Raw genomic sequence first — 26,164 nt, 5'->3', positions numbered from 1 at the left:
CTGCCGCCCCTGCCCCTTTCCATTTTTAAGGATCCTTTTGATGATTACACTGGGTCCACCTGGATAAAACAGCATACTCTCCCCTTCTCAGGGTCAGCTGATTACTACCTTAATTCCATCTGTAAACTTAATTTCACTTTGCCATATAACATAACGTAGTCACAGATCCTGGAGATTAGGACGTGGATATCTTTTGGGGGCCATTAGTCTACCAACTATAGAGCACAAACAGCTTCCTTTTAAGGTCCCTGGAAGTTGCACACAAATACTTACACTTGTATCCTGTTAGCCAGAACTTAGTCACATGGTCATATTGAACTGCAAGAGAGGAACTATAGTCCTAGGCAGGCCACTATGTGCCTGTTTAAAACACAGAGGAGTTCTGGTCCCCAAAGGAAGAAGGAGTACAATGGATATTGGACAGCAATTTCCAGCCTGTCCCCCAAAAGGCTCTTGCATTTTTGCCAGGGTCTGCCTTGGGATTTCCTTACTTCATTGTGCCACCTGGGTGTTTTTCCTAATTGTTTTCACCTACTGGCTCTGAGCTGCCCTTCACCTGCAATTGGCTTCTAATCTGGGAGAAAAGATAGAATTGTCTGCTTAAATGGGCCACACCAGCTACCTCATGGTGACTTGTTTCCTGAACTTTATATTGATTTTCTGATATGACTAGCTGGGTTCCAAATGCTTTCACCTGGCCTCTGAGGGTCAAACTTTGACTCTCTTACGACTGCCCTGCTCTGAGATGCTTACCTTCCATCTCAACTTCGCCACGTTGGTTCCTCACACACCTTATCAGATCTCCCAGTGTTGGGTAGATGTGATTTCCAGTCAGCTCAAATTATAAACCTAGTAGGACAATATAACAAAGAAAATATATGTAGGTTGATGTATGTAAATATTTCATATAAACAACTAAAATGAGCAGCACAATTCACAATTGCAAAGATGTGGAAACAACCCAAGTGCCCATCAATACATGAGTGGATTAATAAAATGTGGTATATGTATACCATGGAGTATTACTCAGCTATAAGAAATAATGGGGATATAGAATCTCTTATGTTCTCCTGGATAGAGTTGGAACCCATTCTACTAAGTGAAGTATCCTAAGAATGGAAAAATAAGCACCACATGTACTCACCATCAAATTGGTTTCACTGATCATCACCTAAGAGCACATTTAGGAATAACATTAATCAGGTGTCGGGCAGATGTGGCGGGGAGGGGATGGGTGTATACATACATAATGAGTGTGATGCGCACTGTCTGGGGGATGGACATGCTTGAAGCTCTGATCTGGGGGTGGGGAAGGGCAATAAATGTAACCTAAACTTTTGTACCCCCCTAATATGCTGAAATAAATAAATAAATAAGAACTAAAATGTATCACCTAATCATATTATCAATTGACTATGTATGTATAGGTGCTTTATATACTTTGATTCTTATTTTGTTTTTTGGCTACTCACATCAAATCCTCTTTCTTAGCTGGGAGGCAGAGCTGTGCCTTCTACAGTGAAAGATGACGGAACATCCTGCAGTCAGAACACGTGGATCTGAAACCAAGAGTGGAAATACACAGGACACTGCTTGTGATTATATCCAGATAACTCGCAGGCAAAATTTTACTTTCTGTACCTGTGACTTTGGGCTCTGGTCTCTAAGGAAGTATGTTTTTACCAGATGACACAACGGTTGTTCCACTGAATTGGAATACATACCAATACCCAGCTAGTTCAGGATCCTCGAGCTAAAGGATAAACAGCCAAAAAAACCCGGGTGGTGGTATGTAACTTTGGCTGGTGTAATTGATCCTGACTCTTCAAGGCAAATAGAGCTGCTGGTGCTCAGTGGCAGCAGGGAGGGGTGTGCCTGGGACCTCGACAATCCTTGCACTGCCACGTCCAGGGAAAGATGTAAGCACACTCTACGCCCAAGTAGAGTGCAGGGAGATGATAAATCTCAGCAATAGCCTCCTGAGGAGTGACAGAAATGAAGTCTGCAGCCTCCAGCTATTTCTCAATATGCTATGTTTTGTCTATATTTATATTTTAAATTATCAAATATATTTCATTTCCTTTTTATCTCCCTTCCTTCCCCCGCTATTCTATACTTGGTGTTTGGTGGTGGTGCAGTTTGATTGTAAGTTGCACTCTATCCAGACAGGACTGTAATGGTGCACCCAAGTGATGAAACTTTGGGTTGGTTTCCCTGGGAGACAGGGTGGGTGTGCTTTCATTTTGCTGGGTGCTACATTTTGTTTGGTGGAAGCATTTATTTTTGTTTGAGAAGGGAAAATGGCATGAAGAATGTCTTATGATATTTGGAAGTCTCAGAGATGGACTTTAAATCTGTAGTTTTTTTTGATGCCTGGCGTCAAAATGTTTCCTACCTTGCCTCCAAGATTCCAAAGATAGGTGAAGGCAAAACTCCCCTCATAATACCAAAGCCCAAAGGGGCAGATGTTCTCCTACTTACTTGATGGCAGCCAGGGCAGGGGAAGTGGCTTTGCCAACTGGATACTCCCACAAGGGACGCAGAGCAATAGTGACACAAGATGCAGAGACAGTTGGAAGTCCCTGGAATGGTGGAGAATGTCCAGTGGGTCTGGCACCAGCATCCTAGCCTGAGTGAGTGTACTGAGGTGTGATCCTGGGAGTATTCCCAGATGCATAGTTGTCCTTAGTGACATTTTCTCCAGCCATTTCTTCAGTTGTGTGGTATCAGATATTCTTTCAATAAATTCCTTTCCTGCTTAATAAGCTATTGTTGGTTTTCAGTGTGTGCATCCAAGAACTCAGACTGGCAAAATCATAATATTTAATTGGCTTTTTATTGTTTTTAGGTTCTTTGTGTTGTTAATATAAGGAGTGCTGCAATGAATTGACCACAAAGGTTTTCCCCTCTCATCTTTATTTTCTTAGTATACAGGTTCAACAGCAGAATTACTGGGTCTTAGATCTTGATACACGTTGTCAAATTATTTTGAGATGTATAAGACACGCTATTTCACTGAACCTTCCCTTGGACACCTGATACAGCAAGTAACAGAAGTTAGCATGATTTATCTGACATTAGTGAGGAATGAGATTTTTCACATATGTACTTTTTTTTTTTTAGATAACTGAAGCTTATTAAGTTTAGAAAGCATAACCATATATAATTGAAATCTTTCCAAAGTACATCACATACTTTTTAACCTCATCAAACTACAATGCCTGGGGGTCTCCTGGGATGATGAGTTTATCTTGCCTTTTCACTTGATTTCCCAGGTAAGTGTGCTTTTCTAACTCCTGGGATTTTTCTGCCTCTCCAGAACTCAACAGCCAGTCAGTCCTCCCAGTCAGCAGATAATATCTCTTCCCACATCCCCTGGCCTACTACTTGCATAGTCTCTGATCACTGAAAAAAAAAGAACAATTGAATATTGCTATTGCAAACAAAAAACCATGTGTGTAAAATTGTGTATCATTTGTACAGAGTTGAAAGTCAGTCCCTGATGGGGAAGCTGGAGTGTGTTGCACTCCAGCGTTGGAGTAAAGAACTTAGACTTTGCAACAGCTGTCTTTTTTTTGACTCTCTGGATCATTTTATGCACAGTTCATTGGTAGAGGTTTGCAAATCTCAATGCTGGATGTGTGGAATTTTACAATTGTATCCTTCAAGAGAGATTTCTGGGGTGGTCCTTCCTGTAGAAAAGTTTCCTTCTATTCTCCAGGATCTCTTGGGAAATAAATCCCACAATTTTCTTTAATGGCCTAAATTTTTAAGAATTTTTCTATTTATGTGTAATCCTAAAGCCCTTTTGTTGAATTTTTAAATCCATTTTTTATGAGCCAGTCCTTAATAGAAAAGCTCCAGCTGATCTTCCTCTTTCATACATCAATGTTGATGTATATTATTTCTTAAAATAATCCCTCTGAAAGACAGCTTTCGCAAACAGAAGCAATGTGCTCTATTATAAATCACATGTGCAAAAAAAGCTGATGTAAAATCATTCATTCTGAAATGAGACAATCTGATCTTTTATACTAAACAATAAGAACATGATTGCTAGTCTTTTAAAAATAAGTAGATTTTATAGCAGATATGCCTGAAAATTATGAAAAGTAGTTCAATAATTATCTTTGTGAATACTTTCTTCTTTTCTTCCTTTCCTTCCTTCCTTCTCTCCCTCCTCCTGTCCTTCCCTCCTCCCCTCCCTTCCTTCCTTCCTTTTTCCCACTTACCAAGTGAATGTGAATACTGTTTCAATGTTATTTGCAGAAAACAATCCTCTAGTTGAGAGAATGAGCATATAGGAAAACAGGTGTGAAAGCAAGTTACATTTTTAATTGTATGCATTTTATCCCAAAGAGAATAATAGTTTTACAAATAAATGCAAATGGAAATAAATATAAAATATAGGACAATCTAGTGCAAGCCATCCATTTGTATTCCATATTCCATCCTAGTATTAGAGGTATTTAGTTAGCATTTAGGTTCACTTGACTGAAGTGATCATTCATAAATATAGTACTTATGTAAACTTTTACCTTCCATGTGTAGCCAATTATTTTAAGTTGTGAAAGAGAAAGGAAGGCAAGAGGAAAGGTTTCTGAAACCAGAGACAATCTCTTTACTTCCCCTTCTCTATTATAAAGGGGCACCGAAGTGGCATTTTGCTGGCCCAGTTTCCTCCTCCAGCCACACAGAGCAGCTGCGTAGTAAGGAGAGGGGTGGGGAAGGGAAGGTGGGAGAGGTGGACCATTGGTATTTCACAAGTTCAGTGCAGCTCCTCAAGTTTGCTCATCAGAACCTAGAAACAAAGGCACAATCTTTTGCACTTTAACTCTACCTAACTGTAGCAGGTAGCATATTTATTTTCTTGTTCAACAATTTCATTTTTAATGGCAACAACTTGATCTTCTAATTGTTTCAGTTGATCGGCTTTTTCTTGTCTGCTTAGATTCAAATCTTGGATCTTCTTTTCTAAATCTGAAAGAAGAAAATGTAAGAAATGATATGTTTCCATTTGATCAATTCTTCCTGGATATCCGCATCATACCAAGCACAGGGATTTGTGGGCCTCTTAAAGGTAGATTTAGTTTTGCGTTTTGATTCCATAGATAAAACATCTATTTTCACCAGACTTCTCAAGGTTTTCACATGTACAGAGCAAATTGATATTTTTGGTCTAAAAATTTTTATATCTAAAGGCATTTATCAATGTGAGTCTGTTGCTGATTAGAATTCATGAGAAATGAAAAGACGAGTAACAGCCTTGATTGGATTTGGGGAAGTGCTATATTTCCAAAGATTTGTTCTTATTATTTTAACTTCATTTCTAAACATGTATCCTTCACTTCAGTGTTTTCCAATCTCTCAGAAAAAAAGAATGACATTTTCATTTCTTCATTCTTCTTCCTTGTTGATATTAAAGTCTCTGAACAGTAAAAGCAAAGTGATGCCTTTCTTGGCTTCACTCTTATCCATCAACCCATGGATCTGTTAATCTATCCATTTAGCCAGCTATCCATGCCTTCATTTAGTCATTCTTCATGCAACAAATATCTGGGGATTTCTATTAAACCTTAACAAGGAGGCCATAAGTAGTGGATAGAAGAGGCGTAGAGACCTACAGTTAACAGTATGAGGTGGCCTTTCTAAAACAAACTCAGACCTTAGGTAGAAGTGGAACTTCTAGAAGGAGGAAGGTAAATGACCACTTCACCTGGTCAGATCACACCTGAGTACTGAGTTGGTTTGGAGTAACTGTCAAACTAACATGTGTTTAGAGGAAAAAGCCAGATTGCTGAAGAAACTTGAAACTGTCCTATGAACAAATATTGAATTAACTGATGATATTTCACGTGGAGAAAAGATTCAGGGCATGTGCAATAGCTATTTTCAAATATGGAAAGGAGCAGCTTAGGAAGGAGCGTCCTCTGTCATCCTGAGGAAATAAAATGAAAGCCAGCAGGACCAGCTCCATGAAGGAAGAATTTATCTGAATATAAAGAACTTTCTGTAGTCACGACTGTTCAAAGGCTAAAGAGCTGCCGTGGAAGATGGTATGTGTTCTGTTCTAGAAACTTTCAAATAGCATTTGGGATTGAACAGGGGATTTAATACTGGAAATATATTTGGACTAAAAGGAAAAAAGACCCCTGTGTTTCTACCAGGTAAGTTAATATGATCCATCTGGTTACTTCTCATTTCCCCCACCGGACCCATTCTCCATCCTATTCTGTGTCCTGGAAAGCTAAACTTCATGGAGGACATTCCTGGCTGCCTTGACCTCTGCCTTTCATTCCTACTCGGCCAGTGGACGTGCTGACACATGACCACAGGGTGGAGAGACCACAGTTCCCATCCCTGTTCAGCACCGGGTTCTGGCAGTTCTTGCATGTGAGCTCCAGCTCCTGCAGGGTGGCCTCTTCCCTGACGGGGCAGTGTTCACAGGGCTCTGGTAACATTCCTGCTTCCCCGTCCCTTCAGGCCTAGGATGCTAATGGCTTCTGACTGTTGCTAGTCACCTGGTACGCTCTACACACCCGCAGCTGGTTCCCCTAATTCTTGTGCATTCTTTGTAGTTCCTCCCATCAAGAAGTAGAATCTACTTCCCTTCTTTCCACCCCTGTGCCCCTGAACCTGGGCTGATTTTGACCAATAGAAAGTAGAAGAAATGATGTTGCAGGACCTCAAGACCTGGCATCTTCTCTTGTCACTCTTGGGGAACCCTGAAACCACCAGGCTGTAAGGCAGCCACCAGACCGCGGAGAGAGCACGCCAGCAGCTCAGCCCAGCCCAGCCCCGGCAGACCATCAGCCGAACGAAGCTGCTTGAGTAGCCCGGGCAAGGCCCGCAGAAGAACCACCCAGGCAACCCACAGCAAAATAAGAATGGCTGTTGTTTCAAGCCATTAAATTTTGAAGTGGTTTTCTATGCAGTAAATAGATAATTGAGACAAGTACATTTATAAATACATTATTCAGAATTATGTCTGAGTACACTTTCTGTCTCTTGCTGTGACCCAATGGACCCAAAGTTCCATGAGGGGGGGGCTGGCTGCCAATCTAATTTTAAGAACTATAAAAGTTTTAGTCAATGGGGATCAGTGGAAACAATCTTGACTCTGACATAAAACACAGGACAGAAATACTCTCCCCAAGTTTTTGCTCCTGTAGTAAGGACCAGGGTCTGAAATAATAGAAACTGATTTTCACAGTATTGTCTATGGAGTGTAAGGTAAAAAAACAATTCCATCTATCCTAGACTTTCCTTTTAAAAATTTTAAGGAAAATACTTAAAAATGAAAAAAAAAATTACCCATACGCCGGCTGCTTTTGAAACAATTATACAAATGTACACAGAAGTGGTTTCCTCTTTGTTTCCTTGCCTCCCCAGAGGTAACTAATGTTAGCAGTTTGGTATGTCTTTTTCCTGTCTCTGGCCCATATTAATGTTGCAATTCATTTTTTTCATTTCATAGTGATGATATAAGTGGTTGTAAAGCCAAAGACTCATTTTCTAAAAAAGAAGCATTTATAACTGAGGAGTTTTGGTTATTTTAAGATTTAAGAGTTACTTATATTTCTGATGAGTATAATTAAAGTTTTGGGAGACAATAAATACAACCAAGAATAAAACTATACACTCACCATTTGATATTTCTTGGTGATTTAGAGGTAGTTAAAAACGTCATTGCCAAGAAAAATCATAAATATCAATTGTGGGAAAAATATTCTGATTAGCTTTCTTATTGTATGTATTTTATGTTTTCTATACTTTGTTTGCATCAAAATGTCCATTTTGATCAAAATCCTTGTCCAGAATGTGATTCCTTCTGGATTGCTATCCAAATATCTATGCTAGATGACCTAGTGCCCTATCATACCGACCCCAAAAGAGTTATGTACATGAGAGGAAAAATAAGCAGTGTCAGTTAGGACAGAGTTTCTCAGTCCTGGCACTGTTGACGTTGTGGGCAGGATAACTGTTTGTTGTGGGGAGCTGTCCTGTGCATTGTAGGACATTTAGCAACATCCCTGGCCTCTATACTACATGCCAGTCGTACCCCAGGGTGACAAGCAAAACTGTACCTTTAGACAGAATACTGAATTAGGAAAAGGGCATTTCAAGGTGACTAAAGGAAACCTCAGTTTGTTTTAATGCTGGACAGATGCTCATTAACATCTTTCTAGGCAAATGCATGCAAGAGGCTTGTTAACTTACAGTCCCCAAAACACAAGACCAATTCCTACTTCTCTCTCCTCCGTGGACTCTTATGTGGTTAATTAAACAGTGTTAATGATAAATTGAAATTGGTATAAATTCTACCAGGAAGGGAGAGAAGCATCAGGTTATTGTCAAACTGGTGGGGTGGGTTAAAGAATAGATACCTGTTATTCTTCTTATTTTGTCCTCTGTATCTTCAGCCAATTTTTCTGCAGCATTTTTTAGCTGTTTAACTTTTTCTAATGTTTCCTTTGTCAGTCCTGTAGCGCTTGTTTTATGTTGAAGAATAGCATATTGTTTTTTCAGCTCAACAAACTCCTGTAAGAGAGCAACATTCCCATGACCAGAAAATATTTATAAAGCATGTACATATGCATGATGATTTTTCTAATACCACTCATAAAAGGAAGACAGAGGAAATCATAATCTAGTCAATATGCTTGAGTCACTTTGATATTTCCAACAGGGCTTTTGTTTCACTTTGATATTTCCAACAGGGCTTTTGTTTGCATGCATGTTTTATCAGGTTGAAAGAAAGTATCTCAGCATCAATTAAAAATAAAACTCCTTTGTTACAAAATGTCAATCATTACTGCATGTCAAAGCAACCATTTATGAAGCATCAATTGCTTGTTTTGCACTATGTTATGATGGGAGATACAGAAGACAGAAATGATCTAATCGTGTCCTTGACAAATCTTTGGTTCGCTTGGGTCGATCAGTTGCACATTGAAATGAAGCCCAGAGTGAGTGATGAAGATACAGAAGCAGCAAGGATACCTTATTTGGTTGGCAAAAAGGTAAGACAGAAATAAGATAGAAAGGGGGCATGAAGGGAAGTAGATCTCCCTTGGAAATAGAATAGAAATCTTTGGATTAGCCTGTGTAGTTGAAAAGTTGGAAGGTTAAGTAGTTGAATAAAGGCCAGAGCTGGGAACGAAATATGGAGATGGGAAGAGAGTGAGTAGAAAGTACCTTTCTCAATCTCTGTTCTACAGAAAACGTTCTCAACTCTGAAGTCACTGGAAATATACTCAGTACATTAGGAATTGAAAGCAAGGGAATAGACCAATTGTAAAAACAGTAACATTTTTCTTTTGTTTAAGCTACTATATTATGAGACCAACCAAAAGACGTCTTGTTAAGCAAATGAGTTGATAGCTTCTTTCAGCAACCTAAATTAACAGGCCACTTTCCACAACTGTTTAATTAACTCCCTCTGCTTTTGGTAACTTGATCTATTCTCTTTGGCAGGTGACTTTCATTTATTGTTTTCTTTATATGTTATGTGATTGAATTGGAGTAAAGGGCAAATACATACAATATAGACAAACAACACACATTGGGAAAGTTTGGAAGTTCAGGGCAAATTTGATTTATGGACTATTTGACCAGGACACCACTAAGAACACTAGGATGGGCAGATGGGGGAGGACACACTCCAGCATGACTTGGCCAGGGACTTCTGTCAGCTACAGAGACGGGCTCCTACTACAGAAGATCCTTTGTGTGTCAGGATCCCTTGAACATACACCACTGAATCACAGACCAGCACAAAAGGAAATGCTGAGAAGTGGCACAAAAATCTGGGGTAAAAGATTTCTCTTTCACAGAAGCACAGTCTGTCTGCTCTTGGTGGCAGTAGTAGGACTAACGACCTGCTCAACGCGCCCAGCCTGGCTGTGGGCGGATTCGCCCTGAGCTGTCACACTGACAGCTTGGTCTTCGTTCCTTTGCAACTTGGTCCACAGCAGGGAAAGTCCGTCCTCCAGCTCTGACGGCTGCTTGGCTAAGTCCAGCGCGTTCTTCATGTCCTTGGCTTGGTTTTCAGCCTGTTGTTGATTTAAAGACCAGAAAGGGAAAATTTCTTTATGAAACAAGAAAATAAATGATATAAGCTGGGTGTAAAGGGAAATAATGCCTTCGCTTTTTCTGTTGCATGTATTAAAAAATGTTACAATAAAATATTTGAGACATACAAAATGGTCTGAAAAAACCTGACAAATATCCATGTAGCCATCAGCCAGTTTAAGAATAAAGCATTGACAATGAGCTAAGGGCTTCGATGTATCACTCCCCATCATATCTTCTCTCTCTTCCCCCAAAGGCAACCACTATCTTGAATCTAGTATTTGTCATTCCATGTGTTTCTGTAGGCTTTTTACTATAGCCTATGCAGTGTTCCTAACAATGTGGTATTTATTTTTCAACTTCTATAAAAGGTGATATCCTATTGTATATTTCTGCAATCTGTTTTTTTAAGGTCAAAATCATGCTTTTGCAGGCCATTTAATTTCTGTAGCTTTAGTTCATTGATTTTTACCAATTTAAGGTATTCTATTGTTAGAATATACAATTTATTTTTTTATTCTCCAGGTAGTTCAGGTGGATTCTAATTTTTTCCCTTACAAATAGTAATATTTTATGCTTGTTTCTTATTTCAATGACTATATTTATCATACCTAGAAGTCCTGCTTAAATATATTTCAAATCTAATTAATTATTTGTTAGCTCTTGTCTCTTGTTCATTGATCATGCTTTCATACCTTTTTGGATTTTCTTAAACCTAATAAACATTCGTATTTTATATTCTATATCCAATAATGGTAATACCTGTTGTTCATTATTTCTAAAGACTCTTGTTTAAGGTAATGTGTTTCTTTATGTGTTTGGGGGATCTTCTTAAAGGCTAGTGTTTAAGGTCATTCCTTTGGAGGGGATTTTTCCTCTGTCAGGCATCTGGGAGCACTACCAAGCCAGGACCATTTCAAATGACAGCTTTAACTTGGGTTTTGGGGGCCACCCAGGTAGTGTGAATTCTAGCCCCACATTTGTATAAGAGCCAGTTTGTGGTTAGCAAATCTTAGTGGAGACTTTACTCTCCAACCCAGAGGCAATTTTCTCTATTGGCTCTGTGTGTGTGTGTGTGTGTGTGTGTGTGTGTGTGTGTGTGTGTGTGACAGAGAGAGAGAGAGAGAGAGAGAGAGAGAGAGAGAGAGAGAGAGAGAGAGAGAGAGAGTGTTTAACATTTCACTGAGGGTTTTGCCTTTTGGAGTCCCAGCTCTATGCAGGGATCTTGTTCCCTCCCTGCATGGGCTTTGATTTCTGTCTGTCATGCATGGTGACCATTAAAACCCCAAGCTCTAAGGCACCAGGGTTTGGCAGATGCCCTCTCCCTGCTGTCAGATTAGTGTTTAATTACCTCTGCATTCATGCTTTCCTGTCATTTTTGGCCTCTGAGGATACGCTAAGTTTCTTACTAATTCAGCTCTGCACTTAAATTAAATATCCTATCTAACATTTTTAGATTTTTTTTCCTAATAGGAGGGTTCCCTAGGGTATTGGTCTACCATATTTTTAGAAATGGAAGTCCCTTCCTATGCCTTATGGCACATAGGAGAGTATTCCTAGAGCAGGAGCCTGCAAACTTTTCTGTAATGGGCCAGATAGTAAATATTTTACACTTCATGGTCTGGTTCATACAGTCTCTGTTGCAACCATTCAACTCTGTGCCATTATACTGCAAAAGCAGCGTGGACAACATGGCCTTTGGCTGTATTTTGCTAACCCTTGTTCTAGAGTATATGCCCAGAAGGGGAAAAGCGAGGGGGGGGGGGGCTTCTTTTTTTGCTACCCTGTACTGACAACCCTTTCATTTCCTGGTGCACTACTTCCTGCTCTGTTGCTTTCTGGTTTTCTTCTCGAGATGCATGTAGTAAATCTATAAAACACAGCTGAAGAACAGAGGCTGAGTAACTCACAAGCTGTAAGGAAGCGGCTATGACAGGAAGGAGCCTTGGAGGAACAGACCTCACACCATGGGATTAGGGCCTGCTCTGCCCTCCAACTCCAGCCTTCCTCTCCCTGGTCCGCCACGTGGGTCAATCCAGGGTCTTGCTCCCATCGAACTCTGGATGCAACATGTTCTTTTGGGTGAGACGTTCTTTTAGTTTTAGGATACTCTGATGGGATTGCATGCAAATTTAGTTACAAAACCTTGCAATAATTGCTCTGTTTTTCTTTGGTTTGTGGGCTTTTAAAACTCTCTTCCTTTCCCTGGTGTCAGAAGGAATGAGCTCTGGCCTCATACCTATCATTAACTAGCTGTGTGACCTTAAGCAATCACTTAAACTCTCTGAGTCTCAGTTTCCTCATTTACAAGCTGGTGGTAGCACCTGGCTTGGTTTGACCCCAGAGATGGTCATTATCAATGAAGTGACGCTAGAGAGGGCTCTGTAGGGCATTAATTAAATGCATAATGCTGCCGACATTAATGTAACAATACTGCTAACATTAATGCAGAACATTAGTTAAATGCACAATACTACCAAAACCTTATTTTATCCTCAAAGTAATCCCATCAGACAGGCAAGGCAAGCATGACATTGGCATACATAAAAACTACTGTGCTGTTTCCACCCTCAAAACCTGTTTCGGGTTGGTTTCCAGGAAGATAGAGAAATACCTGCAGCACATTCTTTCTTATTTTTGTTATCTCTGCAGTCAGCTGTGTGATGGTCGAGTTTGCCCGTCCTTGAGTGATGTGAGCTTGTTGCAACTTGTTCAACGTTTTGTCAAGATTTAATAGAGCATTTGCTGCTTTCCTAAGGTGAGATATTAGCATACCACATTAGATAAATATACAATTATTCATTTCTTTCACTTTGAGAGAGTTTATTCGCCTCAACTAAAAACCTTGCTGAATTATTTATAAATTTATATTACTCGTAAGCAAGAGAAAGTGCTGCAGTCTTTGAGATAGTTATATTTAAATGCCAATAAAAACACATACATACATACACATGCATACCCCGTAGATACAGATTTCACTGGATATGGAAATTAAGGATATAGGTCTTATTTTTCCTTCATTTGTCATAAGCAGGGAGGTTTGCGGGGTGTAACTGTCAAGCTTTGCATACATAAACTATTCTCAGCCAATTTTGTTTTCCTAATTTCTAAAATGTAAGTGACACTCTCCAAACCCTTATTGGAGTGTGGGGAGGTGGGGGTGGGAGAGCCGAGAGGCCCACTGAGAGCAGACCGTGGGCTAAAGGCCCTGCATTTTCAGGCTGTGTTTATTCAGGGTTATTTAAGCTTCACTAACATTCCAGCCACTCATGGGCCTCATCAGAGGTTAAAATCACAAGCATTCCAAGAGATACAGTCTATTTTGCAGGCATGAACTCACCTCAAGTCAACATTCACCAGATACCTAGATCTATGGGCTCAAAACCACCTGGAGAAGAATGTTCTGAGGGAGTGAAATATTAGACAGACCTTTGCAGAAGCATCATTAGAAATGCTTGTGCCCAGAGCAGAACTAGCTAAATTGCAAAATTATTCCCTTCTCCACCCAGCCCATCCTCTCCTCCCTTTGGTGATCTCCTTTTCTCTTTCGAAACTTGAGGAGCCTTCCCTGCTCACAACACAACCCCCTGCCAAGCATTTCATTTCTGTAACATTCCAGCATTCCTGGGGCACCTACTATTCCCTACCACCACATCTTTTTACTGTATTCTTTTTTCCCTTTGTATTTTCAGTGTAGTGCTTATTATATCAAACTTAGAAAGTACCAAAAAAAGAAAAAAAACGTAAAATGGGAAGTTTACCAGTAATCCTGCCCCCTTTAAGATATTGGCCTGTTCTAGCATTTTTGTCTTACAAAATTGTTTCTTTTCACGACTGAGATTCTCTTCCATGTAAAATCTGTTACCTGCTTTGAAAAAGCATATTACACTGTAAGAATCTACATGTTAAAAATCTTTCATCAACATCATTTTTAATTGCTGTGTGTGATTGTACTGCAGTTATTTAATCTTCCTGGTTTTAAATATTAAACCTGCACTCTGGGAGGCCGAGGCAGAAGGATCGCTCGAGGTCAGGAGTTCGAGACCAGCCTGAGCAAGAGCGAGACCCCGTCTCTACTAAAAATAGAAAGAAATTATATGGACAGCTAAATATATATATATATATATATGATATATGTCTATATCTATATCTATATATATATATAGAAAAATTAGCCGGGCATGGTGGCGCACGCCTGTAGTCCCAGCTATTCGAGAGGCTGAGGCAGAAGGATCGCTTAAGCCCAGGAGTTGGAGGTTGCTGTGAGCTAGGCTGATGCCATGGCACTCTAGTCCGGGCAACAGAGCGAGACTCTGTTTCAAAAAAAAAAAAAAAAAAAATTAAACCTGGAAAGGTTGGACTTTCAGATGAGTCCAGCACGCTTCATTTGTGTACGTGAATGGCGAGACAGCCAGGGTGGCTCAGGTCTCCACTCTGCTGAGCCTCCAGCAACGACAGTGGGTGTTGCTGTTACCCCCACCCAGCTGACCCCGTAACCCTGACCCACAGCACCCCTTGCCCATAAAAACATCAAGGTGGCTTTTCCTTTTTGCTAGGCTAAGACAGCAGGGCAGAAGGAGGCAAGAGTTTTAACTGTACACCATGTATATAATTTTAGTCTCATATTATTCCTGGGGCACTAGTGTCCATTTTTTCTACTTCCCATCATCATATCTTTTTACTATAGTTTTTTTTTAAATTTGGATTTTCAAAGTGCTGCTTATTATAGTACTTGTTATTTGGAAAGTACCAAAAATAGGTAAAGAAGGGAAGATACACCAGTATTTCAACCACCTGTTAAAATATTGTCATATAATTAGTATATGGCATTTATTGATGTGCCCTGTTATAAAGAGGTATTGGATCATGGGAAAGGCACTTCGAATCAAAGGGAAACAGGAAGCGAGGGTCCCTGCACACTGTCACCCAGTTGCCCAGCTTCCTGGGGCACCTCCAAAGACAGCCTAGCCCTCAATTTGGATACTGAACCACCGGGAGGTAATTTCATTTGAACATTATAGTTCCCTAGGCAAATATTTTTCAGATGGCCTTTTAGCAGATGGTCTGTTACAGCAAGATAAGAATATTAATACTGTACTTACTCAGCTACTTTGGCCTTCACCAAAAGCTTTTGGGCTCCATCTGCTGCTTTATTTAGCCTGTTCTCATCTGTCCTGTAGTCCTCACAGAGCTGCATAAGTTTCCGCATTTTGTCAAGTTCATGGGTGAGATTTTGTGATATTCCTGGTAGCTGGATGTCAAGTACACCGTTTGCAACCTTCTCTATGTCTTCTGGAGGCACATTTTCCTCTTAAATAAGAAGGTGGGTTTCAGGTAATCATGTCCCCTTAACACACACTGTACCTTATAACCACAACGAACTCTAAGTCAAATGCACTTGCATTTGATTATGTGTCCCTAGAATATAGGGATTAGATTGTACATGTCCCATAGATTCTTCTTCATCCTCAACTGTCCCTTCTCTGTGGAAGAAATGCTGCTTGTGTAGTGCTGAACACTTGTTGGAAAAATGAAAAACTAAAGACTTGGAACATTATGTATGTTCTACAAAATGTCATCCTAAGAATTATTTATGAAAAGTACAGACTCAAAAGCAATTAAAATGTTTAGATGTCTGTCATTACAATTTAAACACAATGAATGACATGGTGAGGAAGCACTGGATTTGAAGTCCAACAAAGCTTGATTCTGATTTTCTATGACATTAAAAAGGCTCAGTTTTTGCTCATCTGTATAATTGGATAACTAATACCTGATGCTACTACTCAAAGGCCTACTTTGAGATAGGATTGAAACAATACAGAGTGAAGTACCATGTGAATAACATATTATAAAGAAACTTTTAAATGCCTCTATCCCCTGTTTTTCAGTAAAACAAAATTGGCCCCTGTTGAAAACTGAAGTACAAGATGGATTGCTAGGGTTTGGAGCAATGGCCATTTGTCACTTTACTTACTGAACACGCATTCTATATGAGGCACAATGCAAAGTCGCACAGGGAAAGCTGGACTTGAGCTAGACTTGGATCTTATCCTCATGGGGTTTACCATCAAGTGGGGAACTATAAGTCATTGTATTCAAATCTTAACCATATAAGAACGGAAGTGATAAACGTAAGGCAAAATGTTGTGGGGTTCAGAGGAAGGGGAAAATACTTCAGAAAAGACTTTAAGAAGGCATTTAAACTGGGCCATGGAGGATAGATTCAATTTATGGAGACTGTAAGGTGTGGGGAGGGATAAGAGGCATTCTAAGCTGAGGGAGTCACAGAAGCAAAAGCTCAGTGTGGTGCAAGAAACAGTGCGTGGCTCACTCTTGGCAGGAGAGTGGTGTGTCTGAATGGGAGGAGTTCAAGTCTGGAAAGGCTGGAAGCAGATCACACCAGTCCCTGAACTTGAGGCCAAGAAACTAGGCTTTGTTATAGAGACAGTGGGAGCCATAGAATGTTTTCAGCATTTGAGTGACATGACACGAGTATATATCTTTTTGTAGTCATTTTTGTTTTAGCTATTTTGCTTAATATAAACAGAATATTTTACTTTCTATAATGTTTTTGAAACAATATAACAAGAATTTTTTGTGAGTAAAGTAAAACCATATTTTAAACAGAATCAGGGTGTTGGCTCTTGAAAGAAATAGTAGCTTTTTAATTTAAAAAAGCTCTAGTGAAAACTGAATTTAATTCATTAAATGTTTTTGGGATTTATTATGAGATTATTGATTCAAATTTTTATATACAGAACATTCAGGAGAAGTGACACATACCTTTGTTAATAAGGCATTCAGATTTCAAGGAAAATATTAAGATGGTCAAAGAAGAGCTGAATAGTATGGACATCATCCAATATAATGATACTTTTATTTGAGCTTTACAGCCAGGAAAAGAGGAGAAGCAAGGGGTGGGTGAAGGATACTGCAAGGCATGACAAGCTTCCTGGTCACCAGCTCTTGGGACCCTGAGCTGTAAAGTTTCTTGTATGGAAAAGAATTTTTCTCTATGCCTAGTTGTAGCAATATTATTATAATCATTCTCTATGCCTTTAGTAATAACAATCTGGACACAGATTTTTCAATTCTTCAGGTTAATTAAAGTTTTTATCAGAAATGTATTCAGTAATGATGAATAATAATAAGAGGACAAGCTCTATGATCCAGTAAATGAGGTAGAAAGCAGCTTATATAGACCCTATTCCACCATGACCATATTTCACTGTTTTCATGCAACTCATTTGGCAATTTTGATTTTGTTTTTGTTTGGTGCCTGGATTGACTTGTATCTATGGAAATAGTTAAAGTATTTCTCAATCCAACCAGTTCCTGGATCTGGGGCCAGTCAATACCAATTCATCTAGCTAACTCACTGAAAATTTGCTTTCAAATAAACAAACAAAATATCCGGTAGACTGATTTCCACACACACCGCCAATTCACTTTTACTGATTATTTTGGTCAAAGGTAATTTCTGCCTAATTTTTAATCTTGAAAATCAGCACTAGATGCTGCCACTACAATTTCTAGCAACACTGAGATAGAAAAAATACCTGGCCATAGGGATCTCTTATGTATATTAAATAGATTAGTGAAGTGATTGTAAAGATTGTAATGGATGCTCCAATTGTCAAGTAATTCACATGGAGAGTGTTACATTTATTGAATCTGGAAGATGGTTATAGAAAAGAAAGCCTTTTAAGGTAAATTCCATATAATGTTGTATCCAAACTACATTATTTGCAGAGAGTGAGGTTTCAGGTCAATTTCCAGCTACGATATTTGATTTTTATCTTTAATAATTCTCTGGAGTTTAAAACAAACCTCTCCCAAAATAAGGCACAATGAATAATGAATCCAATAGTTTCTTTTGGTCAGTCACAGAGAGCCAACAAAAGAAGACTTGAATAATAGTCAATAACAGTTAATAATCAAGTTTTTAGATACTATCTCACTATAGAATTTGATAAACTAACAAAAATTTGGTATATTTTGATCTCATGTCATCTCTGTCAGCAAAGACAGTTACTGACCCTGAGGTTTGGGAATCTAATATAGTCATAACATTGAATTTTCCTTTTTTAAAAAATAATAAAATAATTTTAAACACAAAGTTTATGTGTTTGGAATTTTAATTAAATTCTAGGATTTATTAGCAAATTGAATTTATACAGAGAGCCATAATTTTTTGGCACACTGTTGGTATTTTGAGATTATTCTCATTAAGAAATTTAAAACCAAAGGGTACATCATTTTCTTGATTTAGGCATGTCATTTCCAATTAATATAATTTGGAATTGGTTATGATGTTTGAGTGTACATTTAAAAAAGGGAAGAAACAAAACTAGTCCTAATATATGTATATTTAATTACCTAATAAAAAGTTTTTCACTTTTTTGATGAAAAGACTCATTTTTTCTCTTTCAGATTCACTTTGGTTTTTTATATTTCCCACTTTCTCACTTAGCTGTAAGGCATTGTTTTTGGAGACTTCTGCCAGTTTACTTATATTTTTGATCTGGAATAAGAAAGAAACAACAATGAAAAAAATATACTACAATTAGGTATGTTCTATGATGTTTAATTACTTATCTGGGCCAAATAAAACTGTCACTAAAATGTAAATGGAAGTCTAGCTAAACCATAGATTCATTTTAAAGGACTCTTTCATGAGGTGATTATTATTTGTTTTCATTATCACATTTTCTTAATAGCATGAATTTACCTTTTAGAACATTGTTAGTGGTCAAAATTATTATTTGAAAACAATATTTACCTAGTACTGATGAATTTTTCTAACATAAATGTAACATACAAATCTTGTTTTAATGAGGGTTTAGCATTTTATAATACCAAAACTTGCATAGAAATTACTTAGGACTACTTACTTGCTCTGGTCATCATTTTTAATGGGTTGACAGCATTTTCTTTTCTATAAGCTAAAACAGTTACTCTTCTAAACATTCCTCAAATTCAAGTAATGTACTTCCTTTGAAAGCTAACAGGAAAGCATTCCTCCTCTTAATAAATGAACTTGAACTGAGAGTGGGCTACAAAGATAAATTCTAAACACTTTGTACACTTAGTGGAGGAATGATAGGACTAATAGGCTAGCAACCTAGAAGTGCAAATTCTTCATTGTGTGATTTGAGAAAGGTCCTGGACTTTTTCTTGGGATTCCAACAAATTAGAGAGAAAGGGAAAAAAACCCAGAAAGCAATAGGACAATATTGCCAACAAGCTGAGCTTTCTTGAACAAATTAATTGTGACAGAAGTAGGGCTAATTAGGGTCAAACATAATTAGGAAAAAAAAACCCTCCCTTTATTTCCCCACAAAAGGAGCTTGCTTAATTTGAGCCATAGAGATTTTGTGAAAAAGGATTTAAATTATAGTCATTTGGCAAATGATAAAACAAAAAAGAGGTATTTACATGACTAAAAATGTGTACCTTAATTTTTTTGAGTTGATCCTTAATTATCTAGAACTTTTTTAACTTTAAAATGGATAGCAGTAAAATGAGAGTCCCAGAAATAAATATGCTAGGCAGGAAAGCACCAAGTGATACGGATGAAATCTCAGTGTAGATTAGTTGATACCATATTCAGAAAGAAAGAGATCGCTAAATTACTTCACTCTTAAAACATCTCTCTGCAATCCATCTTCTGTCACAAGTGACTCCTAAGAATTCTCTCACAATCTCTTCTGGCACTCTTCCCCCTCCTAATCAAGAGGGAACTAGCACACCATTTTATCAACGTGACAACCCCTCTCAGCCTTTTCCAGTTCTCCATTGATGTGCTGATTGAACCAGATTCTGCTAATATGGATTTCATGGGTTATCTTTTAACACCAATAACTTAACGCTATTGTTAACTTAATAATATAATCAAGTGGCAATCAGGACTCATGTTAATGGGGTGAGATTTCTATTTCTTTTTCTTTGAGAAGGGACAATATAATAGTTTAAAATTACATTAAACAATTAAGGACTGTTTTAACCACTGGGATGTAAGCCCAGGATTTGCATTTGTTATGTTCACTGCTGTAGTCTCAACTTCTAGATCAATGCCTGGCACATAGGAGGTACTCAAGGAATATTTGCTAAAGCAATGAAGAATTGCTTATATGTGAAAAATACAGAATTGTGACTATGTAAGTAATTTTCAATATTTGTTATGTGTAGGGATATTCTTCAGCTTGGCTAATCAGATGCTTGCTCCAGAACTTGGACTCTTCAGGCAGTGGACAAGGACACAGGGGCACGGGGGTTATGTGTGTGTCTTGGCTATGGCTCTCACTCATTCCCAAACATGGCCCTCTATACTTCTCTTGACTCTGAGACTCGGATGTCTTTGCATATATTTCCTTTTTGCTCAGGAGTTGGCTTCTACTGCTTGCAAACAAGAATGCTGACTTATATAATATTCAACATATATGGGTAAAAAATTCAGCTCTTTAAAAGTTTTTTCTTCTTTGTCAGAGGTTCTACGCGTGTTGTCAAAAAAGGAACAGATTGGGGATAATGTCATTATCTTGTTTTCAAAACCAAAGACTGCAATGCATTCTCAAAAAAACCTAAAGACAACTAGGTAATTAAAAATAATATTCATTTATAAAATAAGTGAAAAGTAAATGCAATTATTTCAAATTATTATAGATTCAATTATAAGGTAGTTAAATATTAAAACAACTTTACCATGTCTATCAACACAGGAAGAATTCAAAGCATAGGGGTATATTTTTATTAAACTATTTTCTAAAATTAAATTCTAACATTACAATTTGTACATGTAGAATTTCAAATATACCCTGATTTTATGAAAAATTATTCTTTGCTTTGAGAGATCTCTAGTTCTCAAACCTTCCAGGCTAGGCATCTTGACATTTCTATGTAGTGTTTGCTGTAGAAAAAACATGTCCACACAAGTATATAACCGACAATAATGTACTTTGAGTTCTTTCTCTTCTCTTTCTCTTTAGACACACACACACACACACACACACACACACACACTCACACCTGACCCTTGAACAACTGGCTTTGAACTGCACAGGTCCACTTATACGTGGATCTTTTTCAATAAAAGTTACACCAAGTAAGTGTGCCTGCCTATTCTGCCTCCCCTCCCACCTCCTCCACCTCCGCTGCCTCTGCCACCCCTGAGACAGCAAGACCAACCCCTCCTCTTCCTCCTCCTCCTCAGCCTCCTCAATGTAAAGATGATGAGGATGAAAACCTTTATCATGATTCATTTCCACTAAATGAATAGTAAATATATTTTCACTTCCTTATGATTTTCTTAATAACATTTTCTCTTCTCTAGCTTACTTTATTGTAAGAATACTGTATATAATACATAGAACATGCAAAATATATGTTCATCAACTGTTTTTAAGTTATTAGTTAGGCTTCCGGTCAACAGTAGTTAAGTTTTGGGGAGTCAAAATTTACACATGGATTTTTGACTGTGTGGGGGGGCTGGTACCCCTAACCCCTGTGTTGTTCAAGGGTCAACGGTGTACATATATACACACATCTATTCGAAATCTATTTCTAAATCTACATTTATATCCCTATCTATATTTTATCCTATATTTCCAGGCATAAGAACATCTAATATCTAGAATTATCAAGTTAAATGGCAATTTTATAAATTTCAGTCTGTTTCTTTATTGCTGTAACTTTAAAAATAAAGCAAGAGAAGACATTTACCTGATTCTTCAACCCACTAACCCAGTTGTCCAGATTATGAATCATGGATTCTGCTTCCTGGGCTTTTTGGAGAGCGTTCCCTGAGAGGGTCAGGGAGCCCTGGCAGCCGGGACCACCGCATCGCCTGTGCCCCTCAGTGCCCGCGCACAGGGCGCCACCACAGGGCGAGAGTGCACACGGCAAGTTGCCTAGAGCTCCGCACACCTTATGGGAGAAATGAGTCATGTTAAAAAGCAACTGGTGGGCAGAGTTTTTTCTAATGCCACGTGGGCTCATTGAGGCAGAGCACTGCTTTATTCATATGTGTTTCTTTAATAGGCGTTCATGCTTGGTACACAGGCATGATCCATTGAATGTTTCTGGGGTAACACGTATCTAACTCATTTATCATTATTGTGCCAATCTGTCATTTTTCTTTTTTTTCCCTGACCTCATTCTTCCCATCACATGTCATTTTTATATTTATAGCTTTTTTGAAAAGCAGTTAAATGTTTAGGGGTTCCATGTAAATTTCATTTTTATTCTTTTAAAATAGAAATTACCTTTTACTGATAATGAGGCAAAGAGGAGCAAATGTCCGTAATCTGTACCATTTTGGAAACAGTAAATAATAGAAAATAATCAAATCAAACTGAAATCTTTACTCTTTGATTTTGATCAAACCTCGACTTAAGAAATAAAAAATTTATATATTATTATTTATATGGTATATAACAGAACATATATACACATCTATTTTTATATTTATAAAATATAAATATAAAAGAAATAAAAAATATAAGATAGGCAAATACAATTGAAGAGGTCTATATACCAAGTAGAAACCACAAACACTTTTATTATATTATAATATCATGAATATTTACCTTTTCATTTAATATTTGGATACCTGGTATCTTAATCTGCTTTAATTTTTCCAATGACAAGTTTCCTTTTGATATTAGTATATCTAAGATGGTAAGTGAGTCATTCCTGGTATTTTCAGAGTTATTTATGATGGAACTAGTTTCATTAGTTTTCTTTTCAGCAGATGATGATATGTGATGATACTTCTTGATGTTTTCTGAGGAGTCTACATCAACACAAATTGAGGTAAGGTAAATTTTGTGAAAACAAATGAAATTATATATTAACTATCAAGGAAATCGTTCCACAGTTTGGCTACTGTCTTGATCTCAGTGATTGCTACAAAATTTCAACATCCTCTTCCTTGAATTTGTATATAATGGAGAAAGATTAGATGTAATAGATACAGATCATTGTGATTTAAGTCCACAGATAATGAGGTGAGTCTTGGCTTCACCCTTTACTGCCTGGATATGTCCTTGAGCAAATCAGTTAATCTAGATTTTGTAAATTGGTGATAATATGTGAGAATTGAGATAATATGAAAATACTCTGTAAAATATTCTGCAAATTTAAGGTATTATGAATACCTATATAAATTCAAATATGATAAACCAACTAAGTTCACTTAACTCTATAGAGCAGGAGTTTATAAACTTTTTCAGCAAAGGCCAGAGAATTAATGTTTTAGGCTTCTCTGGCGTTAGTGTTTGTTACTACTCACCTCTGCCATGTAGAGCGAAAGCAGCTACAGACAGCGTGGAAATAAAGATGTGAGATTGTGTTCCAACAAAACAGTATTTACAAAAACAGGCTGTGGGCAGGATGTGCCCTCCTGCTGTAGTTTGCTGACACCTGACATTGAGGAGGAAGAACAATAGCTAACAGCAACTGACTGAGTGCTTTCCATGCGCCTATACTGTACTTCCCATCAGTTTTCTTCCTTAATCTTCACAAAAAAGTGTGAAATGCACATTAGTATGAACTTCATTTTACAAATAAGGAAACTAAGGCTCTGCTGAAGTAAGTTATTTGTCTGAGATCTCTCTGATAATAAGAGATAAAACCAGAATTTCAACCCAGGTAGTTTGACTCTAGAGCCTGTGTTCTTAAGCACTTCTCTGTATTTTCTGTTTGTATTAAAATACAAATTTATGAAAGTAATATGGTATGTTTTAATGTAAATTATAACATATTAGGCCTTTAAACTATAACTCCATATTTTAGGAACCAGAAGCTTAGGGTCCCTATATTACCACAATTCGGACATGAGACAGCCACACCTTATCTTTTTAAACTTTCCTGGATGTTACGCTATCATATTCTCTTTTTTTTTAATTTTTTGAGACAGAATCTTGCTCTGTTGCCCGAGCTAGAGTGCTGTGGCATCAGCCTAGCTCATAGCAACCTCAAACTCCTGGGCTCAAGCAATCCTCCTTCCTCAGCCTCCTAAGTAGCTGGGACTATAGGCATGTGTCACCATGCCCAGCTAATTTTTTCTGTTTTTAGTTGTCTGGCTAATTTCTTTCTATTTTTAGTAGAGACAGGTGTCTCGCTCTTGCTGAGGCTGGTCTTGAACTCCTGAGCTCAAGCGATCCTCCCACCTCGGCCTCCCAGAGTGCTAGGATTATAGGCGTGAGCCACCGCACCCGGCCTATATTCTTAATATATCATGTTTTTCATTTATCATAAAAAATGTTCCTGTTGCTTAGGATAATTTTCAGCTTTTATTGATCTGGCAAATGTATCTCCATCCTGTGAAGCCCTATTCAACTGCCACTTACTCCCTGAAGCCTTTCCTAATAAACCAGGAAGAATTCGGTTCTTGCTGCTCTGTTTTCGAGGCAGCTTAAAGATGCTCTAACACAATCTTAGTGCTGTTTGGGGTTGTTTATATTTTTATCTCCCCCATTATACTGGATTATTCATCTCCCTATTACTACTGCACAATGCCAGGCACTGAGAAAAACTCAGTAACAGCTGTTGGACTGCAAATTTGAGAGGACTAGCATAGGGGCAATTTTACTTTATTCTACCTGGCTTGCGGTGACCTCTGATGGATTTTGAGTTCTTTCAGTGGGTACTCTCTTCCAGGTGAGGATTTATTTAGGCATTCCTGTAGAGCAATTAGGTATTCCTAATTGCCTTCTATTGTTTTTTCTTTTTTTGGTTAACATCAGATGAAAACCAGGAGTGTGCACATCGGATAAGGAAAAGCTGCCAATATTTTTGTCTTGACATGGGTTCATGTGTATTTTCCCTTTACCTTTCAATTAGATGGGTTAGGTGTAAAATAGACTCAGTGTTGCCTCTCTTGGTAGGAACAGGTTGTCCACTTCCAAATAAAATAGGGATGTCTTCTTAAACAGGGGATGAGCTAATCAAAGTTTTGCTTTAGAGTTCCATTTCTCTGCCAAGTTGAAATTTAGCTTTAGCATGGCTCACATTCAGTTTTAAGAACTATGCAATGTGAATTAAGGGCCCATAGTGTGTTACATGACTCCAATCCCTACAATGTTCTTATGAGAAATGTGTTTAATAATTCCCTTTTGCCCCATAGTCCTTTGCATTTATGGTTATTGGAAATCCAACAGTTTATACCCAGGAAGGCATAGAAACATCTGTCTCTCTCATTTGCCTGTGGCCAAATTAGAATCTCTAAGTTGCTGATTACTCGAAACCCCTCACGTGGGTTTGGAACTAGAAGATCACATGGGGTGTTTGTATATGTTTAGTATCAGACATTGTTAGCTTTACTTGTTGTTTTGAGCAAATGCTCTCCAGGCTTTGCAATGCTTAAAAAGTTGAAATATCCACAAACAAGTAACACCTTTAATGGGTGTGTTTGCATGCTCTGAAGTGTGCAGGCAGTATGTGGTAAGCACGGGATGACTCACTAACGGAATGCACTATGGATTCCATCAAACTTCATGCAAAAACAGTTGAAAATGCATTTTTTTCCCCTTACCCATGATGCTTGCATTAAGGACAATGGATTGTAAATCAATTTCTTCCTGAAGGTCTTTAAATAAGAGGTCTGCCTCATTCTTCATTCTTACTATTGTTTCCTTCAGGTCTTGAAATTCGTACACCGCTTTGAACTGTTCATTTAGCTGCATGATTTGTTTTCTGTCGGAGAAAATGAGGGTAAATGTGGTTAAGCTTGTATTACATTTGATATATTGGTGGAAAAAACATGCCACAAAAAGTGCCCTCATTATTAGGTATTCTCAATTAGAAGGGATTCCCATCCATCCTCTAATTTTTCATTTGACAACCTATAATTCTACTTATGGCTCATCTCTTTCCTCTTAATTTAGCCTCCTGGAATATTTCAACATTCACTTAGAATATGACCAGCATACAAGGTCTAGTAGAATAGAGGTTTACAAATCTTTCCATTTCAACTGTTTATGCTCTGTCTTCGTTTTGGGTTTCAAAACATGTATTCAGACATGGTTCATTTAAGTCAATTAAGAGAGCTGGTCTACATTCAGTTTGCAACACATGATAAAACTGA

The 26,164-nt window shown here is 38.0% G+C and overlaps 1 protein-coding gene across 2 annotated transcripts in view; it reads right to left on the bottom strand.

Annotated features, from left to right (window-relative positions):
• Positions 1-4,328: 4,328 nt before the first annotated feature.
• Positions 4,329-26,164, bottom strand: part of LAMB4 (laminin subunit beta 4) — a 95,098-nt gene continuing 73,262 nt past the window's right edge. For both annotated transcript variants that reach the window (XM_045565432.1, XM_045565433.1), the window contains exons 26-34: positions 25,613-25,773; positions 22,665-22,870; positions 21,799-22,002; positions 18,457-18,601; positions 15,177-15,384; positions 12,689-12,827; positions 9,882-10,055; positions 8,388-8,541; positions 4,329-4,980 (exon numbers count right to left, since the gene is read on the bottom strand). In XM_045565432.1, coding sequence (XP_045421388.1) covers positions 4,841-4,980; positions 8,388-8,541; positions 9,882-10,055; positions 12,689-12,827; positions 15,177-15,384; positions 18,457-18,601; positions 21,799-22,002; positions 22,665-22,870; positions 25,613-25,773 — 1,531 coding nt within the window. In that variant the 3' untranslated portion in view covers positions 4,329-4,840. The remainder of the gene's footprint in view (positions 4,981-8,387; positions 8,542-9,881; positions 10,056-12,688; positions 12,828-15,176; positions 15,385-18,456; positions 18,602-21,798; positions 22,003-22,664; positions 22,871-25,612; positions 25,774-26,164) is intronic.

The sequence above is a fragment of the Lemur catta genome, chromosome 11 (genome assembly GCF_020740605.2).
Source record: "Lemur catta isolate mLemCat1 chromosome 11, mLemCat1.pri, whole genome shotgun sequence".
NCBI classification, from domain to species: domain Eukaryota; kingdom Metazoa; phylum Chordata; class Mammalia; order Primates; family Lemuridae; genus Lemur; species Lemur catta.
This window is presented reverse-complemented; position numbering and strand designations above follow the sequence as displayed.